Raw genomic sequence first — 14855 nt, 5'->3', positions numbered from 1 at the left:
TCAATGCTCATGCTCGACTGCATCCACTTTAAAGTAAGGACGGTCAGATGTGACATCACATAAAAGGGCAGCTCAAATGATCATACATGTGTCAAACTTGCCATACTCCATTAAGGAGATGCACTGGATTATAGCTAAGAAACTAGCACTAGATGGAAAATGTAACGGAACATGGGACACTGCTGCAGATTGGATGTGCAAGATGAAAATCACTTTTTTTTTTGTTTTAACATCAAGTCAGTTCCGTCCTCTGTGTATGCCATATAAACATGACTGGCCTACTTCATATAATTTGAGGCTACTGTAAGGTTATGTTCACACGTTGCCTTTTATACGGTGTATTTTTAATGCAAATTATAAGATGAGTTTGACAGTACCAGCAAAGCATATGAAATTTCAGAAATCTCATGAACACACATTGGTTTATTGTCCTGACTGATATGGAAAACTACTGCATTTTTGCAAACTGCAGCATGTCACTTCTGTCAGCGTATTTGCAGCGTTTTTTCACCCATTGGAAACAACAGCTAAGGGCAAAAAGCCAGCAAACAACAAAGTTATCAGTTTTTGCTGTGTTTTTGGTGCAAAAACCTAAGGAAGTTAAATCAGGCCAGTCTAGAGAAATCTAGCTTAGGAGTCTTAAGGCCCCGTCTCACATAGCGAGATCGCTAGCGAGATCGCTGCTGAGTCACAAGTTTTGTGACGCAACAGCGACCTCCATAGCGATCTCGCTATGTGTGACACGTACCAGCGATCAGGCCCCTGCTGCGAGATCGCTGGTCGTGTCAGAATGGCCTGGACCTTTTTTTGGTCGTTGAGGCCCCGCTGACATCGCTGAATCGGTGTGTGTGACACCGATCCAGCGATGTCTTCACTGGTAACCAGTGTAAACATCGGGTTACTAAGCGCAGGGCCGCGCTTAGTAATCCGATGTTTACCCTGGTTACCAAAAAAAAAAAACAGTACATACTCGCCTTTCGGTGTCCCTTGCCGTCTGCTTCCTGCTCTCACTGACTGCCGGCCGTACAGTGAGAAGTGAGAGCACAGCAGTGACGTCACCGCTGCGCTCTGCTCTCAGTGTACGGCGGCTCAGTGAGAGCAGGAAGCAGACGGCAAGGGACCTGGACACCGAAAGGCGAGTATGTACTGTTTGTTTTTTTTGGTAACCAGGGTAAACATCGGGTTACTAAGCGCGGCCCTGCTTAGTAACCCGATGTTTACCCTGGTTACCCGGGTGCTGCAGGGGGACTTCGGCATCGTTGAAGACAGTTTCAACGATGCCGAAGTCGTTCCCCTGATCGTTGGTCGCTGGGGAGAGCGGTCTGTGTGACAGCTCCCCAGCGACCACACAGCGACTTACCAACGATCACGGCCAGGTCATATCGCTGGTCGTGATCGTTGGTAAATCGCTTAGTGAGACGGGGCCTTTATACAAATCAGGCTCAAAGTGACATTGTAGTTGGACGGCTTCTTTCCTTACAGCCTGATTTGCATATAGTTCCTACTCTAGATTTATCATGGGTGACACATCAGAACACTACAAATTAGGTATCTTTTTTTATTTTATGACAAATGCCTATACAGGCCATCTCACCACATCTATATGTGTGGGGGAGAAACATCCTGACATAACCCTTTAACTTATTTTTCCACCAGAAATAGGACCAAGCTTCTGAAAATATATATACGTGCCGTAGAGTCTCTTATGCAAGAGAAATTGGGCAGATCATGTGAATGAATGTCATCGCACTGTGATTGGATTCTATGGGATGAGAGCATTACAGCACAGGTGCCGAGAAGACCGAACTTAATTCCTCCATCTCCTCCATAGTCTATGTGCACATACATTGGGCAGTACTCTGATGATAAATCTCTTGGCATTACTGAAGGAAAAAAAAAAAGCAGGTTTTGCTGACTTTTGCTACTTTTCCTTCTCTTGCTGTGTTTTTCAGGATCCCCAAGTTCAGTTTTGCTTCCACCATAGAAACAGAAACAATGTAAGATGTATGTGACTCCATAAAACATTTGGGGAAAAGGCAATTTGATCAAATTATTTAGTGGAGAATTATTATTTTATGTCTGAAAAAAAATAAATGACTATTCTGACCAAAAAAAGTTCATGAAAAAAATACAGAATTGCAGATGTACTAACATTGGGGGGAGTGGAATTTGTCAGGCATACTTTACCTAACACATTGGTAGTGCACTTTGTAGGCAGGACACGGTTTATGTTCACACATGGGTCATCCCTTGAGTTTGTCAGGTATTGTTCAATTTCACACATTGGTCAGACTTAGGGTACTGTCACACTAAACGATTTACCAACGATCACGACCAGCGATACGACCTGGCCGTGATCGTTGGTAAGTGGTTGTGTGGTCGCTGGGGAGCTGTCACACAGACCGCTCTCCAGTGACCAACGATGCCGAAGTCCACGGGTAACCAGGGTAAACATCGGGTTACTAAGCGCAGGGCCGCGCTTAGTAACCCGATGTTTACCCTGGTTACCAGCGTAAACGTAAAAAAAACAGTACATACTTACATTCCGGTGTCTGTCCCCCGGGCTTCTGCTTCTCTGCACTGTGTCTGCGCCAGCCGGAAAGCACAGCGGTGACGTCACCGCTGTGCTCGCTTTCCGGCCGGCCGGCGCTCACAGTGCAGAGAAGCAGAACGCCGGGGCACAGACACCGGAATGTAAGTATGTAGTGTTTGGGTTTTTTTACGTTTAAGCTGGTAACCAGGGTAAACATCGGGTTACTAAGCGCGGCCCTGCGCTTAGTAACCCGATGTTTACCCTGGTTACAAGCGAACACATCGCTGGATCGGTGTCACACACACCGATCCAACGATGTCAGCGGGTGATCAAGCGACGAAATAAAGTTTCAAACGATCTGCTACGACGTACGATTCTCAGCGAGGTCCCTGATCGCAGTAGCGTGTCAGACACAGCGATATCGTATGGATATCGCTGCAACGTCACGAATCGTACCGTCGTAGCGATCAAAGTGCCACTGTGTGACAGTACCCTTATTTACTTTTACACGATGGTCGTGCATAGAGATGATCAGGCAATGTCTATTTCAACAAATGATTAATTTAATGAAACTGTATTAATCCTAAAAAAAAAAAAAAAAAAGTCACAAAAAAATGGGCTTCACATCCTGCTTTATCTGCTTTTTCACTATAAACACAGCAAAAACTTTTTTGGCACTTACCCACTGCTTTCTATGGGTCAAAAAATGATGCAAAACCACTGAAATTCACATGCTGCAATTTTTCAATTAAGTCAGGAAAAAAGTTGCGTGCATGAGATTTCTGAAATCTCATAGCTTTTGTTGCCACTGTAAAAAGATTTTAATTTGCACAAAGAACATAAAAACACAATGTGTGAACATTGCCTAAGAGCCGATGAACAAAAAAAAAATGATTTTTTTTTTTTTTTAAATTGGGTGACTAACCCAAAGTTCCCTGTAATCTACCTTAATCCTTCCCACATCCAATAATTATAAAAAAGGAAATGCATGGACAAGAAAGTTTCAAAAAATTTATTGCAACCATAAAAGCAAAATGCATTAATACACCATTAACCTCGTTAGAACTGATGAGGTAACAAAACAATCCCAAAAGGAAAAACAAAAAAAAATATAAGCAGAAGTTTAAATCACACATGTGGGAGCACAGCACTGCATCATCAACTGAATTACAGAAGATTTAAATGGGATTCTCCAAAAATGGGTCAAATGGACGACGCACAAATTAAGACTCCCTGTTTCATTGACATTTGATTCTAAGCAGGTTTTCTCAAGGCGGTTACTCAGTTTTAATCAGCACAGTCTATGACCACCAAACAGGACACCTTGAAATCTCACGGTCCAGAAACAAGGTCCCTGGTTAATTAACACAGTACTGGATTACTAATCTACTTGAAAGCATAATGTGAGTTTTTTGAAGAATACATTCCCAATATTTTGGTTTATCTTGGCATCACTACATATTGGCAGGACATCCGTTTTCACCTCACTCATTAAGAAAAAGGTTCTAGAATGAATCAAGAAATCCAGATAATACACTTGAAATGCTCCTGGAATATTTTTGGGGGAAGTAGCATGGCTGACAGAGGCCTAAACTGAGGACTAGCAATGAGTTCACGTTAGGAGTAAAGGAAAAGCTGATGTGCTGTCATTCTCAAACGTCTTTCAGTTGCAAACTTTAACACCCTTTATCTAAAGCCTTCCAAATAATGTCTGTACTACTAAACGTGACTTCTTTAAAAGAAGTTTATGATGTCCCAAAGTAACAGTCCTAATAATAATTCAGTTTGAATCAGCTGTGCTGTGCTCCCATAATGTAAAATCAACTCTATAGAAACAAGTAAAAAAGCCAGCATCTTTAGCAGTTGTGCACGATAAACATATCAACCTTATCTCATTCAACAATTACACTTCAGCAGAGCTGCTAATAGCGCAGGAGGAAAGGCAGAATCTAGTTTTACAAAGTTATGTCTTTATATTGCATTTAAGTTACATTTTTCTTCTTTTAAAATCTAGCAGCAGACATATGTCTCAGAAGCAACATGCTCCTGAACATTAATCATTATAGGTAAATTCTTAGGCTACATTTTACGGACTGGTAAGACATCAACCAACCAGAAAAACTGAACAATAAATATTATTCATAAAAACCTATTTTAAAAAATTACAGAAAAGCAGCAAATGGATTGTGAGTAACATACAAGTCAGTTTTTGCATCATATTCACTTTTGGCTCAAAGATCTACAAATCACGTTCTCAGGAGTGGTTTGTAGGACAATATTGAGAAATGTGTCAAAACCCAGTTCTGGTGACTGGCCCCTAAATGTATGTTCGCCGCTAATGCTCCAGACTATATAAATGTCTTCCAGTTACCCTTTCTTCATCTTGTAAACATTCGTATAGAATATTAATACTAATGCAACCTGGTTCAAGAATTAAATGTGGATGTGTGCACTGGACTGACTGCCTCATTTTGCCAAGGTGGCGGAAAAAAAAAACAGAAAAAAAAGCTGAATGTGTTATTGCTTACACTGCTATTGATTTCCAGACTGGGGTAAGCTTTCTTTAGTTAAGCATATTATTCACTTTTGTCAAGCTGGACGGCCCATTTAAGCTGGAATAATCAAGTGTAAATTTACTGAATTGACAGCTTTGGTAAATGCAAGCCAGATCTGATCAGCAGTTACCTCTTACAGGGGTGCTAATTTCCTCTATAGCTGGAAGTTGCAGGTTTGTACCAGACCACACTTCTATAGAGCACTGTTATTATGCAGTGGGTGCACACTGCCTCTGAATGTCAAGAACAAGCAAAACAGAGTGCTGTACTGAAAATCTAACTTATACTCCAGATTTTGTGGGTGAGGGGCATTATTTAATAGCGTTACTGCTCCTTTTATACATATGAAAGATGACAGATTTGTACAGAGAATTGTGAAAAAAAGAATATGCTTTACAAGGGTGTAGACCGGAGTAGTGACATTTCACCCCACCACCACAACAGTGTCACTGTTTCCTATGATCACAGTGTCAGTCCCATTCACTAATAGTGTAGTGATGCAAACCACACAGACAACAGGGTAACATTTCAGGAGAGGGAAAAAAAATATACATGTCCTACAAACTCTTGAGGAGAATCTGACACCATTTTATTCCTAAAGGGTTATTTATGAAAAATTAGAAAAAAAAAATCCTGTATATGTTATGTGCAGGCCGCTGATGTGGTGCTCAACTCCTGCCCAGTTTCCATGGCGGCTCATGCACAGCTCCCTCTATGTACCCGGTCTCCGTGGCCACTCAAGCACAGCTCCCTCTATGTCCCCGTCTCCGTGGCCACTCATGCACAGCTCCCTCTATGTACCCGGTCTCCGTGGCCACTCATACACAGCTCCCTCTATGTACCCGTTTCTCTGTGGCCACTCATGCACAGCTCCCTCTATGTCCCCGTCTCCGTGGCCACTCATGCACAGCTCTCTCTATGTCCCCGTCTCCGTGGCCACTCATGCACAGCTCTCTCTATGTACCCGGTCTCCGTGGCCACTCATGCACAGCTCCCTCTATGTACCCGTTTCTCTGTGGCCACTCATGCACAGCTCCCTCTATGTACCCGGTCTCCGTGGCCACTCATGCACAGCTCCCTCTATGTATCCGTTTCTCTGTGGCCACTCATGCACAGCTCCCTCTATGTCCCCGTCTCCGTGGCCACTCATGCACAGCTCTCTCTATGTACCCGGTCTCCGTGGCCACTCATGCACAGCTCCCTCTATGTACCCGTTTCTCTGTGGCCACTCATGCACAGCTCCCTCTATGTACCCGGTCTCCGTGGCCACTCATGCACAGCTCCCTCTATGTACCCGTTTCTCTGTGGCCACTCATGCACAGCTCCCTCTATGTCCCCGTCTCCGTGGCCACTCATGCACAGCTCTCTCTATGTCCCCGTCTCCGTGGCCACTCATGCACAGCTCTCTCTATGTACCCGGTCTCCGTGACCACTCATGCACAGCTCCCTCTATGTACCCGTTTCTCTGTGGCCACTCATGCACAGCTCCCTCTATGTACCCGGTCTCCGTGGCCACTCATGCACAGCTCCCTCTATGTACCCGTTTCTCTGTGGCCACTCATGCACAGCTCCCTCTATGTCCCCGTCTCCGTGGCCACTCATGCACAGCTCTCTCTATGTACCCGGTCTCCGTGGCCACTCATGCACAGCTCCCTCTATGTACCCGTTTCTCTGTGGCCACTCATGCACAGCTCCCTCTATGTACCCAGTCTCCGTGGCCACTCATGCACAGCTCTCTCTATGTCCCCGTCTCCATGGCCACTCAAGCACAGCTCCCTCTATGTCTCCAGTCTCCGTGGCTGTTCATGCAGCTTTCTCTATGTTCTCAGTCTCTGTGGCCGCTCATGCACAGCTCCCTCTATGTGCCAGGTCTCCGTGGCCGATCATGTACAGCTCCCTCTATGTGCACCATCTCCATGGCCGCTCATGCACAGCTCCCTCTATGTACCCGGTCTCCGTGGCCGCTCATGCACAGCTCCCGCCATGAGCCCTGTCTCCATGGCCACTCATGCACAGCTCCCTCTATGTACCCGGTCTCCGTGACCACTCATGCACAGCTCCCTCTATGTACCCAGTCTCCGTGGCCACTCATGCACAGCTCCCTCTATGTCCCCGTCTCCATGGCCACTCATGCACAGCTCCCTCTATGTCACCAGTCTCTGTGGCTGTTCATGCACAGCTTTCTCTATGTTCTCAGTCTCTGTGGCCGCTCATGCACAGCTCCCTCTATGTGCCCGGTCTCCGTGGCCGATCATGTACAGCTCCCTCTATGTGCACCATCTCCGTGGACGCTCATGCACAGCTCCTGCTATGTGCTTCGTCTCCATGGCTGTTCATGCACAGCTTCCTCTATGTTCTCAGTCTCTGTGGCTGCTCATGCACAGCTCCCTCTCCTCTATGTCTCCATGGCCACTCATGCACAGCTCCCTCTGTGCACCATCTCCGTGGCCGCTCATGCACAGCTCCCTCTATGTGCACCATCTCCGTGGCCGCTCATGCACAGCTCCCGCATGTGCCCTGTCTCCGTGGCTGTTCATGCACAGCTTCCTCTATGTTCCCAGTCTCTGTGGCCGCTCATGCACAGCTCCCGCTATGTGCCCTGTCTCCGTGGCCACTCATGCACAGCTCCCGCTATGTGCCCTGTCTCCGTGGCCACTCATGCACAGCTCCCTCTATGTACCCGGTCTCCGTGGCCACTCATGCACAGCTCCCGCTATGTGCCTTGTCTAAGTGTCTGTTCATGCACAGCTTCCTCTATGTTCCCAGTCTCTGTGGCCGCTCATGCACAGCTCCCTCTGTGTCTCCATGGCCACTCATGCACACCTCCCTCTATGTGCCCGGTCACCGTGGCCGCTCATGCAGAGCTCCCTTTATAAGGAATAAACAGCTGAAAACGCTTGTTCAGCAGTGTCCTTAACTGCAACAGACAAGCACATTTTTCCACCAATAGTAGGTATAGGATAAGACAAGACGGGGGTCAATTAACTCTCAAAAGAAAGCTTACAAAACAGTGTGCCAGTTCACTATCGCAAAACAGAGACTTTGAATGGGTGAATGGTAGTGATAGACACTCCGTGAAAGAGGCAGTCCTGAATAGACGAGTGTCAGCTCTGCTGGGTGTGTGCAGGTTCTTATGCAGCGACATGTCAGACAAAGACGGTTATCTCTCGTGCCATTGGTGCGATAACAGCTCTAACATGTCACGTGATAGGCAAACGCACCTTTCCCACTCAGATATTGGACACCGTTGAATTTAAAGCTTTAATGTTATAAGCTTACGCTTGTTGCCTTCTATCAAGAGTACATCCTTCCGTTAATAAGGAGCACAAAGAGGCTTGTACCACCAGTGGAGAATGGGGCCAACTCGATTTTCAGCATTTATTGGAAATATATCAGTTTGGCAATTGCCAATACTGGTCCACTTCACCCCTTAAAGGTTACCATTCTGTTCGCCGTTCTCAGCAGAGAAAGAACTTATATGGAGTCACCTTTCCATTTGAGGGATAGGAAATGGCCTCCCCTCATTCAGATTCCCCCCTCACTCTCACCCAATTCACACTTTTTCCAACAGGCTGGTAGATATTTTGCAGGGTTTTGTTTATTTTCAATGCCAGGATACGCCATCACTTTATAATTGTGAGCTTATAACTTTTAGGACCACTAAACAGCAGCACTCGCTATAGGACGGGTATGTAAAGGACGGCTGCTCGAATAAGTGAATGGTGGCCAGACCTATGTTCGCTTCATTCTTAGTTCCAGTAGGGACCCCCAGAAGACCCTCTAATCATAGAACACTAGGAAAAGGGCCTCTTAAGTATTGGTAAAATGTATCAAATCAACTACTTTTTCAAAAAAGGGAAACCATCAGTGATTTTGTTTAACAGAGCATCACGTCAATAGCCTTACTGATGGCGTCCTAGATCCATGACTTTCTTGAACCCTGCAAAACTGACTAGGAAGGGAGAAGAGGGCGGGGTATTAAGGAAAACAGCTGTAAAAAAAAAAAAAAAAAATATGCAGGACACCGAGTAGAACAGTGTTTGTTGTCTGTGCATATGAGCCATAGACACAACAGGACATTTTTAACCAAGGCTACTTGCAAAGTATTCTTGTTTCCATATATTTTACATGCATTAGGGTAATAACACTGGTTGCATATGAGTGCATACCCTTTAAGGCTGAATGTGTGAGGACAGACCCATAAGTCATGGTAAAAAAGCGTACCAAAGGGTTCCAAAATAGCTTTAATCATACACTAATTATCTAAATGAAAAATAAAATATTTTGGATAGCTTGCATAATAAAATGCTGCCATTATATGCCCATAATCTGTACACTTCGTGAGCACAAAACAAAACGGCAGAGTAGCTGTTGATCAAACTCATTTACATTTTAGGGCAGGATGGATTTTGTTTCACAAACCATAAAGTCTCTTTTTCAGAGGAAGTAAAACTGAGCAAAGAAATTTAAGGAACAAATTTCCCACTCAAACTTACATATTTCAACAGCCAATAAGGCAGCGTTTCAAGAACAGATTAACAATTCAAACATTGTTTCCTAGAACAGTAATCGCAATCCTTCAAGTCATTGCTTTCAACCAACAAAAAATAGCTTCCCAAAGAAAAATATGAAGACAAACAACAGTACACTGCTGTGTATTTATAACACACCCTATGCAAGGTGTGTGAACACTTTAAAGATTTATTTTTTCATTGGTTTTCTGGTTTTTGGCCTTGCTTTGTTGGCCACTCGGTCAAACTTGAGATTAGCCTTGGATCGAGTCTTTAAAAGGCAGGAAGTCCGGGTTTGTACAACCTGCTTGCTCTTCCGTTGCTTTGCTTTGGACCCACGCTTAGGGTGTGTTATAATCTTTTTTAAGTCCGTATGGTTGGAATCATACCTATTCTCTGGATCATCGTCATCATCTTCGTCCTCATCCTCCCCATCGCGAGTAGCAGATTTTGTTCCTGCTTCATCACCTGAAAACAGCAAAGCTTTATGAATATATAAAATGGAGACCATAAAAGACCAAAAAAACAATAAAGCTACTGGTAAAGCCCCTTTTATTTCATCTAAGCTTTGGAGGCAGATTCTCAAGCTGAACAGCGTTTGGCCCATAGATCTTAAAGGGAACCGGTCACCCCCCCCCCCGGCATTTGTAACTAAAACAGCCACTGAGTGGCGGCTGTGGTGCGTCTGTGTTAGGGGGGGGGGAAAGACCTGCCCCCGTGGCGATTTCAAGGTATGAGGGACAAATTTGATTAATGATTCTTTCAGCAGTGGCAGGAACAAGAACTAAAAGATCCACCTTGTCAGAATGCAGCATTAGTGCTGCACAAGTGGCTCTTTTAGGCTACTTTCACACTAGTGTCGTACGACGCACAGCGTCGTTTTGGTTAAAAAACGCATCCTGCAAAATTGCTTGCAGGATGCGTTTTTATCCATAGACTAACATTAGCGACGCATTGCCACACGTCGGACCGTCGGCAACAAAAAACGTTGCATGTAACGTTTTTTGGTGCGTCGTGTGCAGCATTTCCGACCGCACATGCTCGGCCTGAACTCCGCCCCCGACTCCCCGGAGCTCAGAATGGGGCAGCGGATGCGTTGAAAAACTGCATCCGCTGCCCCCGTTGTGCGGAGCTTCCACAGTATGCGTTGATACGTCGCAACGTCGCATTGCGACGTGCGTCGTACGACGCTAGTGTGAAAGTAGCCTTAGTTACAAACGCCTGGGGGGAGGGGGGTGACAGGTTCCCTTTTACAGCTCATTTACATATAACAAAAACAAGGATTTCTCTGAAATAAGACATCGGATTCTCAGATAAGATTTTATTCAGCTTCCTATGATCGTACAGACAGATTCCCTCCAGAATCTCCTCCAGTCCCTTTCCCCGGCTGTCACCTCTCGCCTAACAAAAATATTCAACCTTTCCCTCACTTCCGGTATTTTTCCCTCCTCATTTAAGCATGCCATCATACATCCATTACTTAAAAAACCCTCCCTCGACCAAAACTGTGCCGCTAATTATAGACCTGTCTCTAATCTTCCCTTCATCTCTAACTCATGGAACGCCTGGTCCACTCCCGTCTTACCCGCTATCTCTCAGATAACTCTCTTCTCGACGCTCTTCAATCTGGCTTCCGCTCTTTACACTCTACTGAAACTGCCCTCACTAAAGTCTCTAATGACCTACTAACAGCTAAATCTAAGGGTACGTTCACACAGGACTTTTTTGCTGCTTTTTTTTATACTAATTTAGGTGCGTTATTTTGGTGCATTTTTGGTGCGTTTTTTGGGTACGTTCACACAGGACTTTTTTGCTGCAGATTTTTGCTGCAGATTTTTGCTGCAGATTTTTGCTGCAGATTATTGCTGCTTTTTTTATGCCACTTTTCAGCTGCTAGGACACCTCACAATGGCTCTTCACACCTTACTACCAGGAACTCCCTCACAATAGATCACAATCAGGACACCTCACAATGGCTCACAATGGCTCTTCACACCTCACTAACCACACCCCTAAGCTCTTGGCTGTGAGATCCCTTCCTGCTGGCCATGATTTTCTGCACAAAAAATGCAGCAAATAATGCTACATGCGTTTTTTCAGCGTTTTTGCAGCGTTTTTTTCATCACCCATTCAAGTCAATGGGTGAAAAAACGCTGCAAAAACGCTGCAAAAACGCTGAAAGAAGTGACATGCCCTATGACCAAAAAAAGCAGCAAAGCAGAAAATACTGATCAAACAAAAAACCAACGTGTGTGCATGAGATTTCTGAAATCTCATAGGCTTTACTGGTACTGTAAAAAGCAGCTGAAAATTAGCATAAAAAAAAGCAGCAAAAAAGTCCTGTGTGAACGTACCCTAATGGTCACTACTCCATGCTAATTCTATTGGATCTTTCCGCAGCATTCGATACTGTGGATCATCAGCTCCTCCTCACTATGCTCCGCTCCATTGGCATCAAGGACACCGTTCTCTCTTGGTTCTCCTCCTATCTCTCTGACCGATCCTTCACTGTATGTTTTGCTGGTTCCTCCTCCTCTCACCTTCCCCTTACTGTTGGGGTTCCTCAAGGATCAGTCCTAGGCCCCCTCCTCTTCTCTTTGTATACTGCCCCTATTGGACAAACAATCAGTAGATTTGGTTTCCAGTACGATCTCTATGCTGACGACACCCAATTATACACCTCTTCACCTGCTTTCACTCCAACCTTCTTAGAAAACACCAGTGATTGTCTTACCGCTGTCTCTAACATCATGTCCTCCCTCTATCTGAAACTGAACCTGTCAAAAACTGAACTCCTCGTGTTCTCTCCCTCTACTAACCTACCTTTGCCTGACATTGCAATCTCCGTGTGCGGTTCAATCATTACTCCAAAGCAACATGCCCGCTGCCTTGGGGTCATCCTTGATTCCGAGCTTTCATTCACCCCCCACATCCGATCACTGGCTCGCTCTTATCTGCATCTCAAAAACATTTCTAGAATTCGCCCTTTTCTTACTTTCGACTCTGCAAAAACTCTTACTGTTTCTCTTATTCATTCCAGTCTGGACTATTGTAACTCTCTACTAATCGGCCTCCCTCTTACCAAACTCTCCCCGCTCCAATCTGTCCTGAATGCTGCTGCCAGGATCATATTCCTCACCAACCGTTACACCGATGCCTCTACCTTGTGCCAGTCATTACACTGGCTACCCATCCGCTCTAGAATCCAGTACAAAACTACTACCCTCATCCACAAAGCACTCCATGGCTCAGCACCACCCTACATCTCCTCTCTGGTCTCAGTCTACCACCCTACCCGTGCCCTCCGCTCCGCTAATGACCTCAGGTTAGCATCCTCAATAATCAGAACCTCCCACTCCCGTCTCCAAGACTTTACACGTGCTGCGCCGATTCTTTGGAATGCACTACCTAGGTTAATACGATTAATCCACAATCCCCACAGTTTTAAGCGTGCCCTAAAAACTCATTTGTTCAGACTGGCCTACCGCCTCAACGCATTAACCTAACTATCCCTGTGTGGCCTATTAAAAATAGAAAAAAAACAAAACACATAATCAGGTTCCTTGCATCGTGTTCTCATACACTTTATGCAGTTAATAGCCCTCTGTGTCTGTACTGCTACATACTTAGGCTGTTAACTGGTTCATGCAGCTTTACATGAACACCCGAGCCTTACACTATGGCTGGTCCAAATAACTAAAGCAATTGTTACCATCCACCTCTCGTGTCTCCCCTTTTCCTCATAGTTTGTAAGCTTGCGAGCAGGGCCCTCATTCCTCCTGGTATCTATTTTGAACTGTGATTTCTGTTATGCTGTAATGTCTATTGTCTGTACAAGTCCCCTCTATAAGTTGTAAAGCGCTGCGGAATATGTTGGCGCTATATAAATAAAAATTATTATTATTATTATTCCCTTTAAGCTAGATTATTTTCACTCCTCTATATTTTTACAAGCAAGCTGTGGGACGGTGTGAACAGAAAAAAATAATCCCTTACATATACACTTAAAGGGTAGGTGCCATCAAAAAATGTTTTTTTCCAGCAATTGAAAAAATGTAAAGAATTAATGTTTACATTTTCTTAAAAAAATATTATTATTTGTTCATAATTTAGTAAAATATGAAAAATAATTTTAAAAGGTTTGGCATTTCCACTTTTAAACACTAGGGGGAGCAGCTACTGAAATTGGACAAAAATCTAGTGTACAACTAGCTCACATTACAGCACTGCAGTAATTATGGGCGGAGTCTGCTGACGTGTGTGTGTGATGTCTCCTCTCCTCCCCTTCTGGGTGTTTGCTAAGGGATAAGAGCGGATGAGATTTAGGAACTAGTGATGAGAGAATATACTCGTTACTCGAGATTTCCAGAGCATGCTCTGGTGTCCTCAGAGTATTTGTATGTACTCGGGAGATTTAGTTTTCTGGGCCTCAGCTGAATGATTTACATCTGTTTGCCAGCATCAGTACATGTGGAGATTCCCTAGCAACCAGGCAACCCCCACATGTACTTATGCTGGCTAACAGATGTAAATCATTCAGCTGAGGCCCAGAAAACTAAATCTCCGAGCACTAAAAAATACTCTGAGGACACCCGAGCGTGCTCTGGAAATCTCAAGTAACGAGTATACTCAATCATCACTATTAGGAACACATTGAGCAGCCATTTTGTTAGTGACTGCAAAGTTATTCTGACAAGTAGACAGTCACCGAAGATGGCAGGCAGCAAGGATTCTGGGAGATATATGGTGGAGGGAGCAGGGTGACATCAGCACAGAGTATTTCAGGAGAGCAGTGTGCTGGTCTATGGGGGGCAACCTGTTCGGTGCGCGGAGCAGCCAGGGATTTTACATTGAGAGCTGTCTTTTATACACATGGATGGACCGTCTGCTCCACAGAAATCCAGGAAACATTTCTGCTGATTGATGGCCTGTTCTGATCCAGATATTGCATGCAAAGACCCCATTCCCCTCCTCAGATCCTGTCTTCTCCATGCTGTCCTGGCAATGTGAGAAAGCAAGGCGACAGGCGCAGTCCGGGGTGAGGCTGGGAAGAAATGTAGCCATACAGTAACGATAAAAATAAGGCCCTTCTATTCAGCTGCCTCACCAGCCCTCCCGACTGCACCTAACTGGAGGTCATGCTGCCCCCTCTATTACCCCAGACCCACGTGCAGGTGTTCAGCCAGAACCACCATAGAATGGGTCCGCTTTCTGAAGATAATACCGCCATATACATCACACATAATACCGCCATAT

At 44.9% G+C, this 14855-nt stretch overlaps 1 protein-coding gene across 2 annotated transcripts in view; it reads right to left on the bottom strand.

Moving 5' to 3' along the window:
- ATRX (ATRX chromatin remodeler) overlaps positions 1–14855 on the bottom strand; it is a 272152-nt gene that overhangs the window by 151194 nt on the left and 106103 nt on the right. For both annotated transcript variants that reach the window (XM_077285034.1, XM_077285033.1), the window contains exon 11: positions 9989–10067. In XM_077285034.1, coding sequence (XP_077141149.1) covers positions 9989–10067 — 79 coding nt within the window. The remainder of the gene's footprint in view (positions 1–9988; positions 10068–14855) is intronic.

Source organism: Ranitomeya variabilis, chromosome 2 (assembly GCF_051348905.1).
Source record: "Ranitomeya variabilis isolate aRanVar5 chromosome 2, aRanVar5.hap1, whole genome shotgun sequence".
NCBI classification, from domain to species: Eukaryota; Metazoa; Chordata; class Amphibia; order Anura; family Dendrobatidae; genus Ranitomeya; species Ranitomeya variabilis.
Note: the sequence above shows the minus strand (reverse complement) of the source record. Positions and strands in the feature narration are given on the sequence as shown.